The sequence below is a fragment of the Sinohyriopsis cumingii genome, chromosome 1 (assembly GCF_028554795.1).
Source record: "Sinohyriopsis cumingii isolate HCF-2022 chromosome 1, ASM2855479v2, whole genome shotgun sequence".
NCBI classification, from domain to species: domain Eukaryota; kingdom Metazoa; phylum Mollusca; class Bivalvia; order Unionida; family Unionidae; genus Sinohyriopsis; species Sinohyriopsis cumingii.
The window spans coordinates 172,303,645-172,320,176 of NC_142961.1; the positions used below are offsets into that span (position 1 = coordinate 172,303,645).

Genomic DNA, 16,532 nt, shown 5'->3' on the forward strand with positions numbered 1-16,532 from the left:
TTTCCTTTTCCATTTTTCAAAAGAATAGGTTACAGTGACATGGAGAAGGAAAATATTTGCCACATATTATCTGGAGTTCCTTGTCACCTACTTTAATCTGACACGAGGAAAAAACCTATTATTTTGGGGGTCATAATGTCAAGATCGCATGTTTTTAAAGAAGAAGGAAAATGGACTTCATATGGAAAATGGTTTCCACAGAATATGTAAACTCTGCCAGAAACCATTGGTCAGACTTGATGGATGGCTTGCATTTCAGACAAGAAAGTTTTGAGAGTCAAAGGTCAAGGTCACAGTGAGACAAAGAAATGTGGTTTCTGCAAAATAACTAAGGCTTTGTGTCTTTTACATTGATCAGAATTGTGTGTGTGTGTGATTAGGATATTTAACATAGCTTTAACAATTTTTCAGTCATATCGCTACGATGTCTGCAGTGTGGCAGTTTATAGTGATGTCTGGCACTGGGGCATCATGCCGCAGACACATAGCATGACGTCCCACCCAGTCACATTATCCTGACACCAGGCTGACCAGCCCTAACACTAACCTTTTAATGCTGAGCACCAAGCGAGGCAGCTGTTAGTGCCATTTTTGTAAGTCTTTGGTGTGACTCAGCCGGGGTTTGAACCCATCAAAATTGTGTGGATGTTTTACATTTAAGACTAGGATGTTATTATTGATTCAGATTCAGAAGGTCATGTATCTGACCCATGCATTAGGGTTTTACTGAAAAGAAATATAAAATTATATGATTTATTACATGGTGGGTGTGTAATATAACAGTCAAGGTACTCCTTCACATCTATCAACTTTTGTTTTTTTTTTTGTGCAAAATTCTGTTTATCACAATTAAGCAAAAACCACTTGAAACAGAAAAATATAATTTGCTTGTTATATTTATATTCATAAACAGATGACCTGTTTAGATTTTCAGATCCTGACATGAATGTTTCAGTTGTAACTTTTTTTTTGAGTATGCTGTGGGGTTTTTTTTACAAGCACAAATGTGTTTTTACAAAATGTATTTTGCCGATGCATAATAAGGCTTTATTATGTAACCTGTATCATCATGGGTCATTGGCATGTGTACGGATTGATGCAGAACCTCTGTATTGTACATGTTAGATCTACAGTATACTGCAAAGATCCAGATCTGTTGTCACATAATGGTCCAGTTGATCTGGGTCTGTGGAGTATGTTTGGCCTAACCAGTTAACTAAACATACTTTCTGATCTGATTCATTATGTGATGGCAGATCTGGGTCTATGTTGTATGACTGGGCATGGGTAGGAGTATATACAGTCGTAAATAAACAATTTCTCAGTTCTTACGAACTGATACAGATCGATTGCAACTGTCATGTCTGGGCAGCTTTATGAAGCCTTTTCAAAAAATCAGTAGATTACATTTTTTTTTAAAACGAGGTTTTTTGATGCTTTTAGATTACATTTAAAAGAGAAATATGGCTTTTTCATACCAGTAGGTTACATTTAAAAGAGAAATGAGGTTTTTTTCTTACCAGTAGATTACATTTAAAAGAAATGGGGCTTTTTGATGCTTTAGATTACATTTGAAAGAGAAATGAGGCTTTTACATACCAGTAGATTACATTTAAAAGAGAAATGAGGCTTTTTCATACCAGTAGATTACATTTAAAAGAGAAATGAAGCCTTTTCATACCAGTAGATTAGATTTAAAAGAGAAATTAGGTTTTTTCATACCAGTAGATTAAATTTAAAAGAGAAATGAAGCCATTTTCATATCAGTAGATTACATTTAAAAGAGAAATGAAGCCTTTTCATACCAGTAGATTACATTTAAAAGAGAAATTAGGTTTTTTCATACCAGTAGATTACATTTAAAAGAGAAATGAAGACGTTTCATATCAGTAGATTACATTTAAAAGAGAAATTAGGCTTTTTCATACCAGTAGATTACATTTAAAAGAGAAATGAGGCTTTTTCATACCAGTAGATTACATTTAAAAGATAAATGAGGCTTTTTCATACCAGTAGATTACATTTAAAAGAGAAATGAAGCCTTTTCATACCAGTAGATTAGATTTAAAAGAGAAATTAGGTTTTTTCATACCAGTAGATTAAATTTAAAAGAGAAATGAAGCCATTTTCATATCAGTAGATTACATTTAAAAGAGAAATGAAGCCTTTTCATACCAGTAGATTACATTTAAAAGAGAAATTAGGTTTTTTCATACCAGTAGATTACATTTAAAAGAGAAATGAAGACGTTTCATATCAGTAGATTACATTTAAAAGAGAAATTAGGCTTTTTCATACCAGTAGATTACATTTAAAAGAGAAATGAGGCTTTTTCATACCAGTAGATTACATTTAAAAGATAAATGAGGCTTTTTCATACCAGTAGATTACATTTAAAAGAGAAATGAAGCCTTTTCATACCAGTAGATTAGATTTAAAAGAGAAATTAGGTTTTTTCATACCAGTAGATTAAATTTAAAAGAGAAATGAAGCCATTTTCATATCAGTAGATTACATTTAAAAGAGAAATGAAGCCTTTTCATACCAGTAGATTACATTTAAAAGAGAAATTAGGTTTTTTCATACCAGTAGATTACATTTAAAAGAGAAATGAAGACGTTTCATATCAGTAGATTACATTTAAAAGAGAAATTAGGCTTTTTCATACCAGTAGATTACATTTAAAAGAGAAATGAGGTTTTTTTCATACCAGTAGATTACATTTAAAAATATAAATGAGGCTTTTTCATACCAGTAGATTACATTTAAAAGAGAAATGAAGCCTTTTCATACCAGTAGATTACATTTAAAAGAGAAATTAGGCTTTTTCATACCAGTAGATAACATTTAAAAGAGAAATGAAGCCTTTTCATACCAGTAGATTACATTTAAAAGAAAATTAAGACTTTTCATATCAGTAGATTACATTTAAAAGAGAAATTAGGCTTTTTCATACCAGTAGATTACATTTAAAAGAGAAATTAGGCTTTTTCATACCAGTAGTTCACATTTAAAAGAGAAATGAGGCTTTTTCATACCAGTAGATTACATTTAAAAGAGAAATGAAGACTTTTCATATCAGTAGATTACATTTAAAAGACAAATGAAGCCTTTTCATACCAGTAGATTACATTTAAAAGAGAAATGAAGACTTTTCATACCAGTAGATTACATTTAAAAGAGAAATGAAGACTTTTCATATCAGTAGATTAAATTTAAAAGAGAAATGAAGCCATTTTCATACCAGTAGATTACATTTAAAAGAGAAATGAGGCTTTTTCATACCAGTAGTTCACATTTAAAAGAGAAATGAGGCTTTTTCATATTAGTAGATTACATTTAAAAGAGAAATGAAGACTTTTCATATCAGTAGATTACATTTAAAAGACAAATGAAGCCTTTTCATACCAGTAGATTACATTTAAAAGAGAAATGAAGACTTTTCATACCAGTAGATTACATTTAAAAGAGAAATGAAGACTTTTCATACCAGTAGATTACATTTAAAAGAGAAATTAGGCTTTTTCATACCAGTAGATTACATTTAAAAGAGAAATGAAGCCTTTTCATACCAGTAGATTACATTTAAAAGAAAATTAAGACTTTTCATATCAGTAGATTACATTTAAAAGAGAAATTAGGCTTTTTCATACCAGTAGATTACATTTAAAAGAGAAATTGAGCTTTTTCATACCAGTAGTTCACATTTAAAAGAGAAATGAGGCTTTTTCATATTAGTAGATTACATTTAAAAGAGAAATGAAGACTTTTCATATCAGTAGATTACATTTAAAAGACAAATGAAGCCTTTTCATACCAGTAGATTACATTTAAAAGAGAAATGAAGACTTTTCATACCAGTAGATTACATTTAAAAGAGAAATGAAGACTTTTCATATCAGTAGATTAAATTTAAAAGAGAAATGAAGCCATTTTCATACCAGTAGATTACATTTAAAAGAGAAATGAGGCTTTTTCATACCAGTAGTTCACATTTAAAAGAGAAATGAGACTTTTTCATATTAGTAGATTACATTTAAAAGAGAAATGAAGACTTTTCATATCAGTAGATTGCATTTAAAAGAGAAATGAAGCCTTTTCATACCAGTAGATTACATTTAAAAGAGAAATGAAGACTTTTCATATCAGTAGATTAAATTTAAAAGAGAAATGAAGCCATTTTCATACCAGTAGATTACATTTGAAAGAGAAATGAGGCTTTTTCATACCAGTAGTTCACATTTAAAAGAGAAATGAGGCTTTTTCATATCAGTAGATTACATTTAAGAGAAATGAAGCCTTTTCATATCAGTAGATTACATTTAAAAGAGAAATGAAGCCATTTTCATACCAGTAGATTACATTTAAAAGAGAAATGAAACCATTTTCATACCAGTAGAAATTACATTTAAAAGAGAAATTAGGTTTTTTCATACCAGTAGATTACATTTAAAAGATAAATGAGGCTTTTTCATATCAGCAGATTACATTTAAAAGAGAAATGAAGCCATTTTCATACCAGTAGATTACATTTAAAAGAGAAATGAGGCTTTTTCATATCAGTAGATTACATTTGAAAGAGAAATGAAGACTTTTCATACCAGTAGATTACATTTAAAAGAGAAATGAGGTGCCTGTTTGTGCGTGTAACTTGGATTTTTAATGTAGCTTTAACAGTTTTTCAGTCATATCGCTACAGTCATATTGCTACAGTGTTGTAGTGGGCAGTTTATAATGATGTCTAGATTACATTTAAAAGAGAAATTAGACAGAGTCATTACTGAAAATCACTTTGCTTTGGAAAGAAACACTAAATACACAGTGTCATCTGCATAAGGTTATTCAGGATGCCATAGAGTGAAGCAGTATATTTACAAAACTTGTGCCATAAATTATTTTGGCCATATGTATTAACAAGGGTCCTACTCATAGATCTTGTTAGTACATTATATTAATCACAGCCGGCTAGATGTCCAGCCATCAACATTTTGGTTTCCGATTTCCACACTTTGCTTGGAATTGCTGGATTTTTAACCAAATTTTATATGGATCTTTATGTTGATAAACCCCAGAATAGTTTGATTTCTGTGTCATGACTTAAAGAAGTTGATTTCCTTTGCTAATATAACGTTTTCAGAGCTTAACTTGACCAAGAATAGTTTGATTTAAACTAGATTACGTTTCCAAGTCTATATTAATAAGGCTGAATAAATTGGGTTTCCAGCATTGCATGGCATCATTGATTGGAGTTATGTCCCCTGTTTGCCTGTCTTCTTGACTTTGGTTGCTGTTGTTGTTGTTGTTGTTGTAGGGTTTAACGCCATTTTTCAGCACAAGACGGGCTATACATGGCGGCCAGTATTAATGGTGGAGGAAGAACCCAGGAAATCCCCGGAAAGAACCACCGACCCTCGAGAAGCTACTGGCATGCTTTCTCACATACCCACATTGGCCGAATCCGAGACTCGAACCTACGCAGACAGAGGTGAGATGGCAGTGATCCGTAACGGAGAGCGCTTTAGACCACTCGGCCACTCGGGGCCCCGACTTTGGTTGCTACAGTATAACTTCACCAAGTATTATTCAATCTTAACCTAATTTGGTATGTGGCTTTGTGTTGATGACACCTTGAATATGTTTAAATCCTGGCATTCCAAGATATTATTTACAGTAATTCTTTTGCATGTTCTCTCCTTGCTTGCATTTTTTACAGCATTACTTTACCCAAAATATTGGATTTCAACTGAAATTAGTTTATTACTGAAGTGACCTTGAATAGGTTTGATTTCCAGCATTCCAGAATATCATTTAGAGAATTTTCTATCTTTCTCATTTGGGTTTCTACAGAAGTAATTACTGAGAATTTTGGGATTTCATCCAAATTTAACATCTACCATTATGTTGATATAGTTTTAAGTACTTTGATTGTCATTCAGTTATATATGCAAGAGCTTTTGCTCTATTGCTTCATGATATTCTATACAGTAGTTATATCCCCTTTATTGTCTATACTTGAATTTCCATAGAATTTCTTTACCAATGATCAGTGACTTTCAACCAAATTTGGCATGTAGATTTATATTGATGAGACCTTTGAATAATTTCCAGCTATCCTTGCTGTCACTGGAAGAGTTATGTCCTGCTGATTGTGTTCAACCAAATTTAGCCTCCAGCTATGAATGATCGTTTTAATGGGGTTTGGACTTCCTGTATTCCTCATTGTCACTTGGAAAAATTATGGCCCCTGATTTGCCTGTCCTGATTTGGTTTCTGAATCATTACTTGACTAAATATTGTATTCAGCCAAGTTTAGCATCCAGCTGTTAGTATCTCTTTAGTGGGTTTGGACTTCCTGCATGCTATAAACCTTAAATACCCATTCACCTAACGTTGTTTCTAATACAAGTTCCTGTTTAACGTAGCCAAATAGTCTAAAGCATTTGTATTTACAGATCACTCGTACATATCAACCTCTGTGTGAGTTCGAGTCTAGACTTGTCCAGCATTGGTATTTGAGAAAGCTTGCTGGTAGTTTCCCGTGAGCCACTGATTCTTCTTGGGGGATTTTTTGTGCCCTTTCTTCATTTTTTATACTGCCTGCCATGTATAGACTGTCATGAGCTGAAAAAATTGCATTAAACTCCACAATACTAATACCGATACAGTTGAAGGCACTGCCATGGAAATTCTAGTTAGTGTGGACCTTTGTGATGCACTTTTTGCTAATAGCCCATGTTGTTAACTGTTCACTTTGTCTGTATTAATAGGATGATGAGGGTGCTGTCAAAAAGATCAGTTCTGCTGGCTCCAAATCCAAGCTGCCAAAGTCTGTCCAGGACCTAGTCTGCATGATATTTGATGTGGAATCCATGAAAAAAGCCATGATGGAATTTGAGGTAGGTTGTGGGGGGGTGCGTGTAGGAGAATTATTAATTTGATGAAGAATATCTGAACATTTGAAAAATGTTTGAAAATGTGAGGTACAGTTCAGAAATACATCCAGGTGGGAGAAAGAAGGAATGTTGCACATGATATTGATAAGAATCCACAATAAACTGGAGGGGTATTGTGTGATACACGCATATGGGTTTGGAATATTGATAAGAATCCGCAAGAAACTGGAAGGGAATTGTGTGATATATGGGTTTGTCAGATGCATGACATTTAATGATGAAAGGCATGATTAATAAAAAGACTACATCAGAATTGAAGATATTATTGAACAAAAAGTAGCTTGTATTTGGAAAAACAGAAATTTTAGAACCTTTCTTTAACATGGGGGAACTTGTCCTGAATAAACATTGCTGATCTCATTAATCCCCATAGCTGGGTTTAGTTGTCATGGATCATGTGACTGTTGGCTGTACTGCTTTCAAGTTAGGTGAGCAGATTATATTTCAAAAAGGGAATCCGAGCTTTCATCCTTTGAAGGATGCCCAGTTTATAGGCAGAATACATAGCATACCCTCCTCCTAATATCTATTCTCCTTTCATTAATGTTATCAGGAACCATATTTGAAGGAGAAAGTTAATTTTTTTGGTCGATTGTTTCTCCAAGAAACTTACTTGATGACATTACTTTAAAACCAAACTCCCTGCTATCGGAGCATTCTCGTTGACATATCACTTGGCAGAAAACTAGTGACTAGTTACTGCCCTTCGTCTACATGATAGAAACAGATAAGACAATTTTCGTCAGTTTTCAGCAAGTGGAATTTAGGAGGTAGCAAGCTTATTTTCCTAACATTAATGTGATTAGCAAATTATTCTTGAAGAAACATAATTTGCTGAAAATGTTATATTTTTACAACTTACTCAAAATTGATCAGACTTGCAGAAAAATACTGCCTTTCAGAGAAACTCTTGTTAGGGTTGAAAGGTTTGATAATAAAATAAGCATAGAAATGAGTAATCTACCATTGGATATGATGCTTTGAATATCAGCTTCTTTCATACTTTCATAATTAGCTTTCACTATTGATGTCTCTTCATTTTCCTGAAAATTTCGTGAAACAATTTTTACCACTACTTTTAAACATATAATCATTTAAGGTGACCAGAAGTTTCAGTTGAAAATGTATTTAAGGTGACATGAGGGTTTAATTGAAAATGTATTTATTTAAGGTGACATGAGGTTTTAGTTACAAATGTAGTCATTTAAGATGACATGGGGTTTCAGTTGAAAATGTATTCATTTAAGTTGACATGAAGTTTCAGTTGAAAATGTATTCATTTAAGGTGACATGAGGTTTCAGTTTAAAATGTATTCATTTAAGGTGACATGGGGTTTTAGTTGAAAATGTATTCATTTAAGATGACACTATGTTTCAGTTGAAAATATATTCAGATGAAGGTGACATGAGGTTTCATTTGAAAATGTATTTATTTAAGGTGACATGAGGTTTCAGTTGAAAATGTATTAATTTAAGGTGACATGGGGTTTTAGTTGAAAATGTTTCATTTAAGGTGATATGAGATTTCAGTTGAAAATGTATTCGTTTAAGATGACATGGTGTTTCAGTTGAAAATATATTCAAGTGAAGGTGACATGAGGTTTCAGTTGAAATAAGATTCAGGTCATTTCAGTTTTATTTGCCACAGCTGCAGTACTTTTCTGTGTAAAATTTTGGGGAATTCTGCAACAATAATTTGCCAGTGTATATCCCACATGGAATCTGTCATAGTCTTCATTCTCATTCTCTGAAAGGTTGTGGGTTCAAACCCTGGCTGAGTCATACCAAAAACTTATAAAATTGGTACTAACAGCTGCCTTGCTAGGTGCTCAGCATTAAGAGGTTAGTGTTAGGACTGGTCAGCCTGGTGTCAGAATAATGTGACTGGATGGGACATCATGCTACATGTCTGCGGTATGATGCCCCAGTGCTAGGCATCACTTGAAACTGCCACACTGTTGGCATTGTAGAGATATGACTGAAAAATTGTTAAAGCTACGTTAAAAATCCATATCACACATGGACACACTCACTCTCTGAATAAAATAAATTTTAAAACCAGTCATCACCATTATGGACAACCTGCATTTGATCTTAGGAGTTCATCTGCAACTTGTTTTTCATCTATAAAGTTATTACAATCTCCATTTTTCACATTAAGATCACAGTCATCATTCATATCATCACTTGCCTCTGCCATAGCACTGACAAACTCAAAACATTGCATCAAAGTCCAGATTTTTTTCACTGAAAATTTTCAAAAGTTTACTGGAACTTAAGTGAAGGGGTGGGGGGGTAGTTGTAGCAACAGTTAAAGGTGACATGTACATAAGGTTGTCAGACAGGGTTGACTGCACTAAGAAAACTATGACAGTGACATGTACATAAGATTGTCTGACAGGGTTGACTGCACTAAGAAAACTATGACAGTGACATGTACATAAAATTGTCAGACAGAGGGTTGACTGCACTAAGAAAACTATGACAGACTGTAAAAGTATGACTAAAGTTATAACTGGTGGAAAGTGGATTGAGATAGCCTTGTGAATGAACTAATTTTGGAATATAACATCTCTTTGCCTGCTGTTTGATATTTTCATCTCTATTCCATTGATGAGTTGCTTTTTTGAATAAAAATGTTTTACAGTGCTTTTAAAAAAAATTCACATGAACTGCACCCAGTGCATTGAATAATTTTACATCCCAACATTGACTGCATCCAGTGCAGTGAATAATTTTACATGCCAACATGGACTGCACCCAGTGCACAGAATAATTTTACATGCCGACATTGACTGCACCCAGTGCACTGAATAATTTTACATGCCGACATGGACTGTACCTAGTGCATTAAATAATTTTACATGCTGACATTGCACCCAGTGCATTAAATAAATTTACTACATTGACTGCACCCAGTGCATTGAATAATTTTACCTGCCAACATGGAATGCACCCACTGCAGTGATTAATTTTACATGCCGACATTGACTGCACCCACTGCAGTGAATATTGCCAATTTCACATGTCGACATTGATGATGATTTTTTTTTTTCTTTCTACCAGATTGACCTGAAGAAGATGCCACTGGGTAAACTATCCAAGAAACAAATAGAGTCTGCATACAAAGTGTTGTCTGAGTTGCAGGAGGTAGGGGGAACAAAAATTAGGGTCAATCAGACAAAATGTATTATGCTCATGAATAACATGCACATTTATATGGCCAAGAAATACTTGTTTTGCAGTATTAAGCATTTTCTTGTTGATAGTATGGAGCATTTCCTTTTTGACATTATTAAGTATTTCCAAATGTCATTACTAAGCATCTCCATTTTGTTAAGTATTTCCATTTGTCATTGCTAAGCATCTCCTTTTTGACATTGTTAAGTATTTCCAAATGTCATTACTAAGCATCTCCTTTTTGACATTGTTAAGTATTTCCAAATGTCATTACTAAGCATTTCCTTTTTGACATTGTTAAGTATTTCCATTTGTCATTACTAAGCATCTCCTTTTTGACATTATTAAGTATTTGCAAATGTCATTACTAAGCATCTTTTTGACATTATTAAGTATTTCCAAATGTCATTACTAAGCATCTCCTTTTTGACATTATTAAGTATTTCCAAATGTCATTTCTAAGCATCTCCTTTTTGACATTGTTAAGTATTTCCATTTGTCATTACTAAGCATCTCCTTTTTGACATTGTTAAGTATTTCCAAATGTCATTACTAAGCATCTCCTTTTTGACATTGTTAAGTATTTCCATTTGTCATTACTAAGCATCTCCTTTTTGACATTGAGCATTTCCTTATGAAAGTAGTACCCATTTCCTTTTGACAGTAAAGAGAATTTCCTTTTTGACAGTAAAGAGATTTTCCTTGTGACAGTATTACCCATTTCCTTTTGACAGTAAAGAGAATTTCCTTGTGTCTACTAATCATTTCTTTGTGATGGTATTGTTCATCAATACTCTTATGTTAAAGTTTGTTTCTTCATTGTGGATAAAGAACTTGAATTTGTGTAGAATCATACTGATCATCTCCATTAAAAATATGATAAATATAAATTTCCCTTACAACCATTTTCAATTTACTGGAAAAGAAAGAAATATAATTTATTTATGATCATCATTTTTGCACTGAAACAAAATACAAACTTTTCATTGTCTTGCCCAAAAAGCTTTTGGTGCCTTTCAAATGTAACATGTTCCAAAAGGTGTACAAAAAAGTGACATTTGCTATTTGTTTCAGCTGAATACAAAAGGAGGCACACAGACCCAGATTTTGGATGCTTCTAATCGCTTCTACACATTGATACCACATGACTTTGGAATGAAGAAACCTCCTCTGCTTGACACAGCAGACATTATCAAGGTACATAGCAGTAAAACCATTAAAGATCCCAATCATTTTGCATGCATGGACTTTCATATGATCATGAGATGCCATGTATTTGTGTTAAGATCTTCATTTATCTTGCTCTTTCTTTTAATACAAGTATTTAGGATTTAGGATGTAACTAATTTAGAATTGTTCTTCCAGATCTGTAGTTCGTCTGTTTTAAAAAAAAGTACAAATTGAATTCTCATGTATACTTGCTGCTAAGTCTGGTCCAACTTGAAACACCATAGACCCAGATAGCCATTGCATAATGGGTCAGCAGATAAGAGTTATTTTGTTCTTTGATTACTCTTATTAAATGGTATAGACCCAGATCAGTGCATTTATATCTCAATACCTGGTTTTACCCACTACATTAATCACCACTTTTTCAAAGTGTCTGATACGGTAACAAATAGTGAAAACTGCATAAAAACCGGGTTGCTGAGGAAAACTTGTGGACACATTTTGCAATTGGCCCCTAGGTTATGCTAAAATTTAGAGGTACTAAGTTTTCAAATTTCGTAGTCTCAGTAAAAGAAAGATATATGTGCATGGATCCCTAGTTTCATTGATATATCATTTGGAAAAAAGAAATGTATACATCTCTCTTTAATTTTAGTAGTATATGAACATTCATTTCTATGCATGTGCTAGCAACAGATTTAATCCATACTACAGTAATTGAGTAATTAAATTCTTTGCTAACATTTGGTATAAATGTGGAGATTGAAATAAAACACAGAATTCTTTTTTCCACACATATGAGCTAACACATTTAATACCACTATTGTAATCTTAAGTAAGTAGGTTATTGGGTTTTCTTAAGGACTGCTATCAAAGTATAAGAGTTCTCAGCAATTTGGGATTAGGCACTTGAACAAGCCAATGACTGTAAACCTGACAAGCCTGCCAAAATTGCAGAATGGGAACCCCGTGTTGCAGAGCAATCTTAACATTGTGGTACAAAGTTAAAAGAAAATGGTTAAATATATTCAGCAATTATTTTGATAATAATTTGCAGTAAATGGGAGGTTTCACTAAGTGATAGGAGACAACCCGTCTCTCAGAAGGAAAACCCACCCAATTGGGAGATTCATATGATAATCAATTTTTGTATCCCATTAGCATGCATAAATCTTGAAAGTAATAAAAAGCACTGGCAGGCAAGACAAAAAGGAGATTTTGATTGTTTAGCAGGGGTGGGGGTGGGGCTTGACATGCAGGCCATTCATAAGTACAGATAACAATCACAGCTGCTGAATTGTCGAATACCCAAGCTGATAACATTTCAAAATTGGCACAATTTAAAAAAGAAAAGTTTCTGTATCAATTGATGTAGCAAGAAGCAAAAATGTCATGGTGCAGCACTGAACTAATCAAGATGGCAAGTTCATTATGGGTCTGTCTTGTGCTCAGAAATTTCTTAACACCCATAGTTATCCATTATAAATAAATTCATCATATTTCTTTTTTACACATGCAGAAAAAGACAGAGATGCTTGACAACCTGCTGGAAATTGAGGTGGCTTACAGCATGCTTAAGGGAGGGGATGAAGGGGAGGATCCAGTGGATGCACACTACAAGAAACTTAATACCAAAATACAGGTTAGACTGGCTCAGACTCAAGTAAACTCCAGTTATAACAATATCACACACAGTAATATATTTGTTATGATGCATGTTGCATGGCCCCTTCATGACCTTTCAAATATTCATTATATTTGTTTTAATGATACAGGTATGCTGCACTTAACATTGGATATGCAGGCATCAGTACAAATCTGTGTAGTGAAGCAATTATTCCCAGGGTAATTATCTGTTGGAATGTTGATGCATGCAGATTATAAATCACAAAAGTGTAACAGAAACACAAGTTCTTGGATGAATTTTCACATTCATTGGATTTTAGGACATTATACAGGGAAGGGTCCTTCTCCAAGATGAGTAGAAGGTAGCTAACTTGTTTTCTTTCTGTTCATGTCATCTATCCACATGGCCAGCAACCTTTCCATCTTCCTCACAGCCAAGCTCCATTGTCTGGTCACATGCAAATAGGCAGAGATGCCAACTCCTCCCATTTGGTTGGAGCAGCTCTGAATCTGGGTGGTGGTAAAGTTGTGCTTCTAACGTTAATGTGATCCTGTTGCTCTTCATTAGTTATGTAGTTTTTTTGATGCTGATGGTTATACCAAAAAGTTTTTCCATTTTTCTGGTGATTAAGGAAAACAGAATATGCAAAATTCAGAATTGAAAAATTGCTTCTATAGCCTTTGAAAGCATTTAGAAGGAATGGAATATTTTACATTTCTTTATTTTGATGGTTGATAATTTTCAGTCAGGTTTGTCATTTAGACTTTGAAATTTTCCTGTAGTAGCTGTTAAACCCTGTACATATAGTAATGTTGACCCTTTCCATATGCAGAGATATGTTTCACAAGGTTTATTAAGATTGTGTAGCTTGGTTAAATTGAAGATTGTCCCTTTAAATTAGCAATCATTGATCATGAAGGCCTGAGACAGGCAGTTTGTAGTGATCTATCTAATATGTTTTTAATTTCATTTTACCGAAAATGTTTCTTTCCAAACTGAATTTTATAGAGGTTTTTATTTTATCCTTGTTCAGATATCCATATATGACGGCTCCGGTGGCCTAGTGGTTAGAGCGGGAGGTAGCGGGTTCGAACACTGGCAGAGTTATAGTGTTATTATATTTTTGTAAATTTAGACACATGTCCAGGGAGATCAACTTTAAATTTCTGCTTTGTACCTATAACATAACTAGATGGATTTGTACTGGTATGGGTGGTATCTAAGATTTGATTTTCAATGTTTCCAATATTTTTAACAGGGTTATTGCCCTTTTTAATTCAAATTCATGAGCTGACAGCCAGTTTAATATGCTAAAACTGGCATCTTCACAAGCATCAAGCTTTGTCATTTTAATTCATTCCTCATGTGTGACTTATCATTCCATAGAACCCATTTTTGCATTGACTGTGACTTATCATTCCATAGAACCCATTTTTGCATTGACTGTGACATATCATTCCATAGAACCCATTTTTGCATTGACTGTGACATATCATTGCATAGAACCCATTTTTGCATTGACTGTGACATATCATTCCATAGAACCCATTTTTGCATTGACTGTGACATATCATTCCATAGAACCCATTTTTGCATTGACTGTGACTTATCATTCCATAGAACCCATTTTTGCATTGACTGTGACATATCATCCCAAAGAACCCATTTTTGCATTGACTGACATATCATTCCATAGAACCCATTTTGCATTGACTGATATCATTCCATAGAACCCATTTTTGCATTGACTGACATATCATTCCATAGAACCCATTTTTGCATTGACTGACATATCCCATAGAACCCATTTTTGCATTGACTGACATATCATTCCATAGAACCCATTTTGCATTGACTGATATCATCCCATAGAACCCATTTTTGCATTGACTGTGACATATCATCCCATAGAACCCATTTTTGCATTGACTGTGACATATCATCCCATAGAACCCATTTTTGCATTGACTGTGACATATCATCCCATAGAACCCATTTTTGCATTGACTGTGACATATCATCCCATAGAACCCATTTTTGCATTGACTGTGACTTATCATTCCATAGAACCCATTTTTGCATTGACTGTGACATATCATTCCATAGAACCCATTTTTGCATTGACTGTGACTTATCATCCCATAGAACCCATTTTTGCATTGACTGTGACATATCATCCCATAGAACCCATTTTTGCATTGACTGACATATCATTCCATAGAACCCATTTTGCATTGACTGATATCATTCCATAGAACCCATTTTTGCATTGACTGACATATCATTCCATAGAACCCATTTTTGCATTGACTGTGACATATCATCCCATAGAACCCATTTTTGCATTGACTGACATATCATTCCATAGAACCCATTTTGCATTGACTGATATCATCCCATAGAACCCATTTTTGCATTGACTGTGACATATCATCCCATAGAACCCATTTTTGCATTGACTGTGACATATCATCCCATAGAACCCATTTTTGCATTGACTGTGACATATCATCCCATAGAACCCATTTTTGCATTGACTGTGACATATCATCCCATAGAACCCATTTTTGCATTGACTGTGACTTATCATTCCATAGAACCCATTTTTGCATTGACTGTGACATATCATTCCATAGAACCCATTTTTGCATTGACTGTGACTTATCATCCCATAGAACCCATTTTTGCATTGACTGTGACATATCATCCCATAGAACCCATTTTTGCATTGACTGACATATCATTCCATAGAACCCATTTTGCATTGACTGATATCATTCCATAGAACCCATTTTTGCATTGACTGACATATCATTCCATAGAACCCATTTTTGCATTGACTGTGACATATCATCCCATAGAACCCATTTTTGCATTGACTGTGACATATCATCCCATAGAACCCATTTTTGCATTGACTGTGACTTATCATTCCATAGAACCCATTTTTGCATTGACTGTGACATATCATTCCATAGAACCCATTTTTGCATTGACTGTGACTTATCATCCCATAGAACCCATTTTTGCATTGACTGTGACATATCATCCCATAGAACCCATTTTTGCATTGACTGACATATCATTCCATAGAACCCATTTTGCATTGACTGATATCATTCCATAGAACCCATTTTTGCATTGACTGACATATCATTCCATAGAACCCATTTTTGCATTGACTGTGACATATCATCCCATAGAACCCATTTTTGCATTGACTGACATATCATTCCATAGAACCCATTTTGCATTGACTGATATCATTCCATAGAACCCATTTTTGCATTGACTGACATATCATTCCATAGAACCCATTTTTGCATTGACTGTGACATATCATCCCATAGAACCCATTTTTGCATTGACTGACATATCATTCCATAGAACCCATTTTGCATTGACTGATATCATTCCATAGAACCCATTTTTGCATTGACTGACATATCATTCCATAGAACCCATTTTTGCATTGACTGTGACTTATCATCCCATAGAACCCATTTTTGCATTGACTGTGACATATCATCACATAGAACCCATTTTTGCATTGACTGTGACATATCATCCCATAGAACCCATTTTTGCATTGACTGTGACAT

General features: G+C 33.9%; 1 protein-coding gene across 1 annotated transcript in view; it reads left to right on the forward strand.

Annotated features, from left to right (window-relative positions):
• The window catches only part of LOC149808389 (poly [ADP-ribose] polymerase 1-like), a 133,852-nt gene that overhangs the window by 96,475 nt on the left and 20,845 nt on the right, over positions 1–16,532 (forward strand). The window contains exons 18-21 of the mRNA XM_089976571.1: positions 6,768–6,896; positions 10,020–10,103; positions 11,208–11,330; positions 12,823–12,945. Coding sequence (XP_089832697.1) covers positions 6,768–6,896; positions 10,020–10,103; positions 11,208–11,330; positions 12,823–12,945 — 459 coding nt within the window. The remainder of the gene's footprint in view (positions 1–6,767; positions 6,897–10,019; positions 10,104–11,207; positions 11,331–12,822; positions 12,946–16,532) is intronic.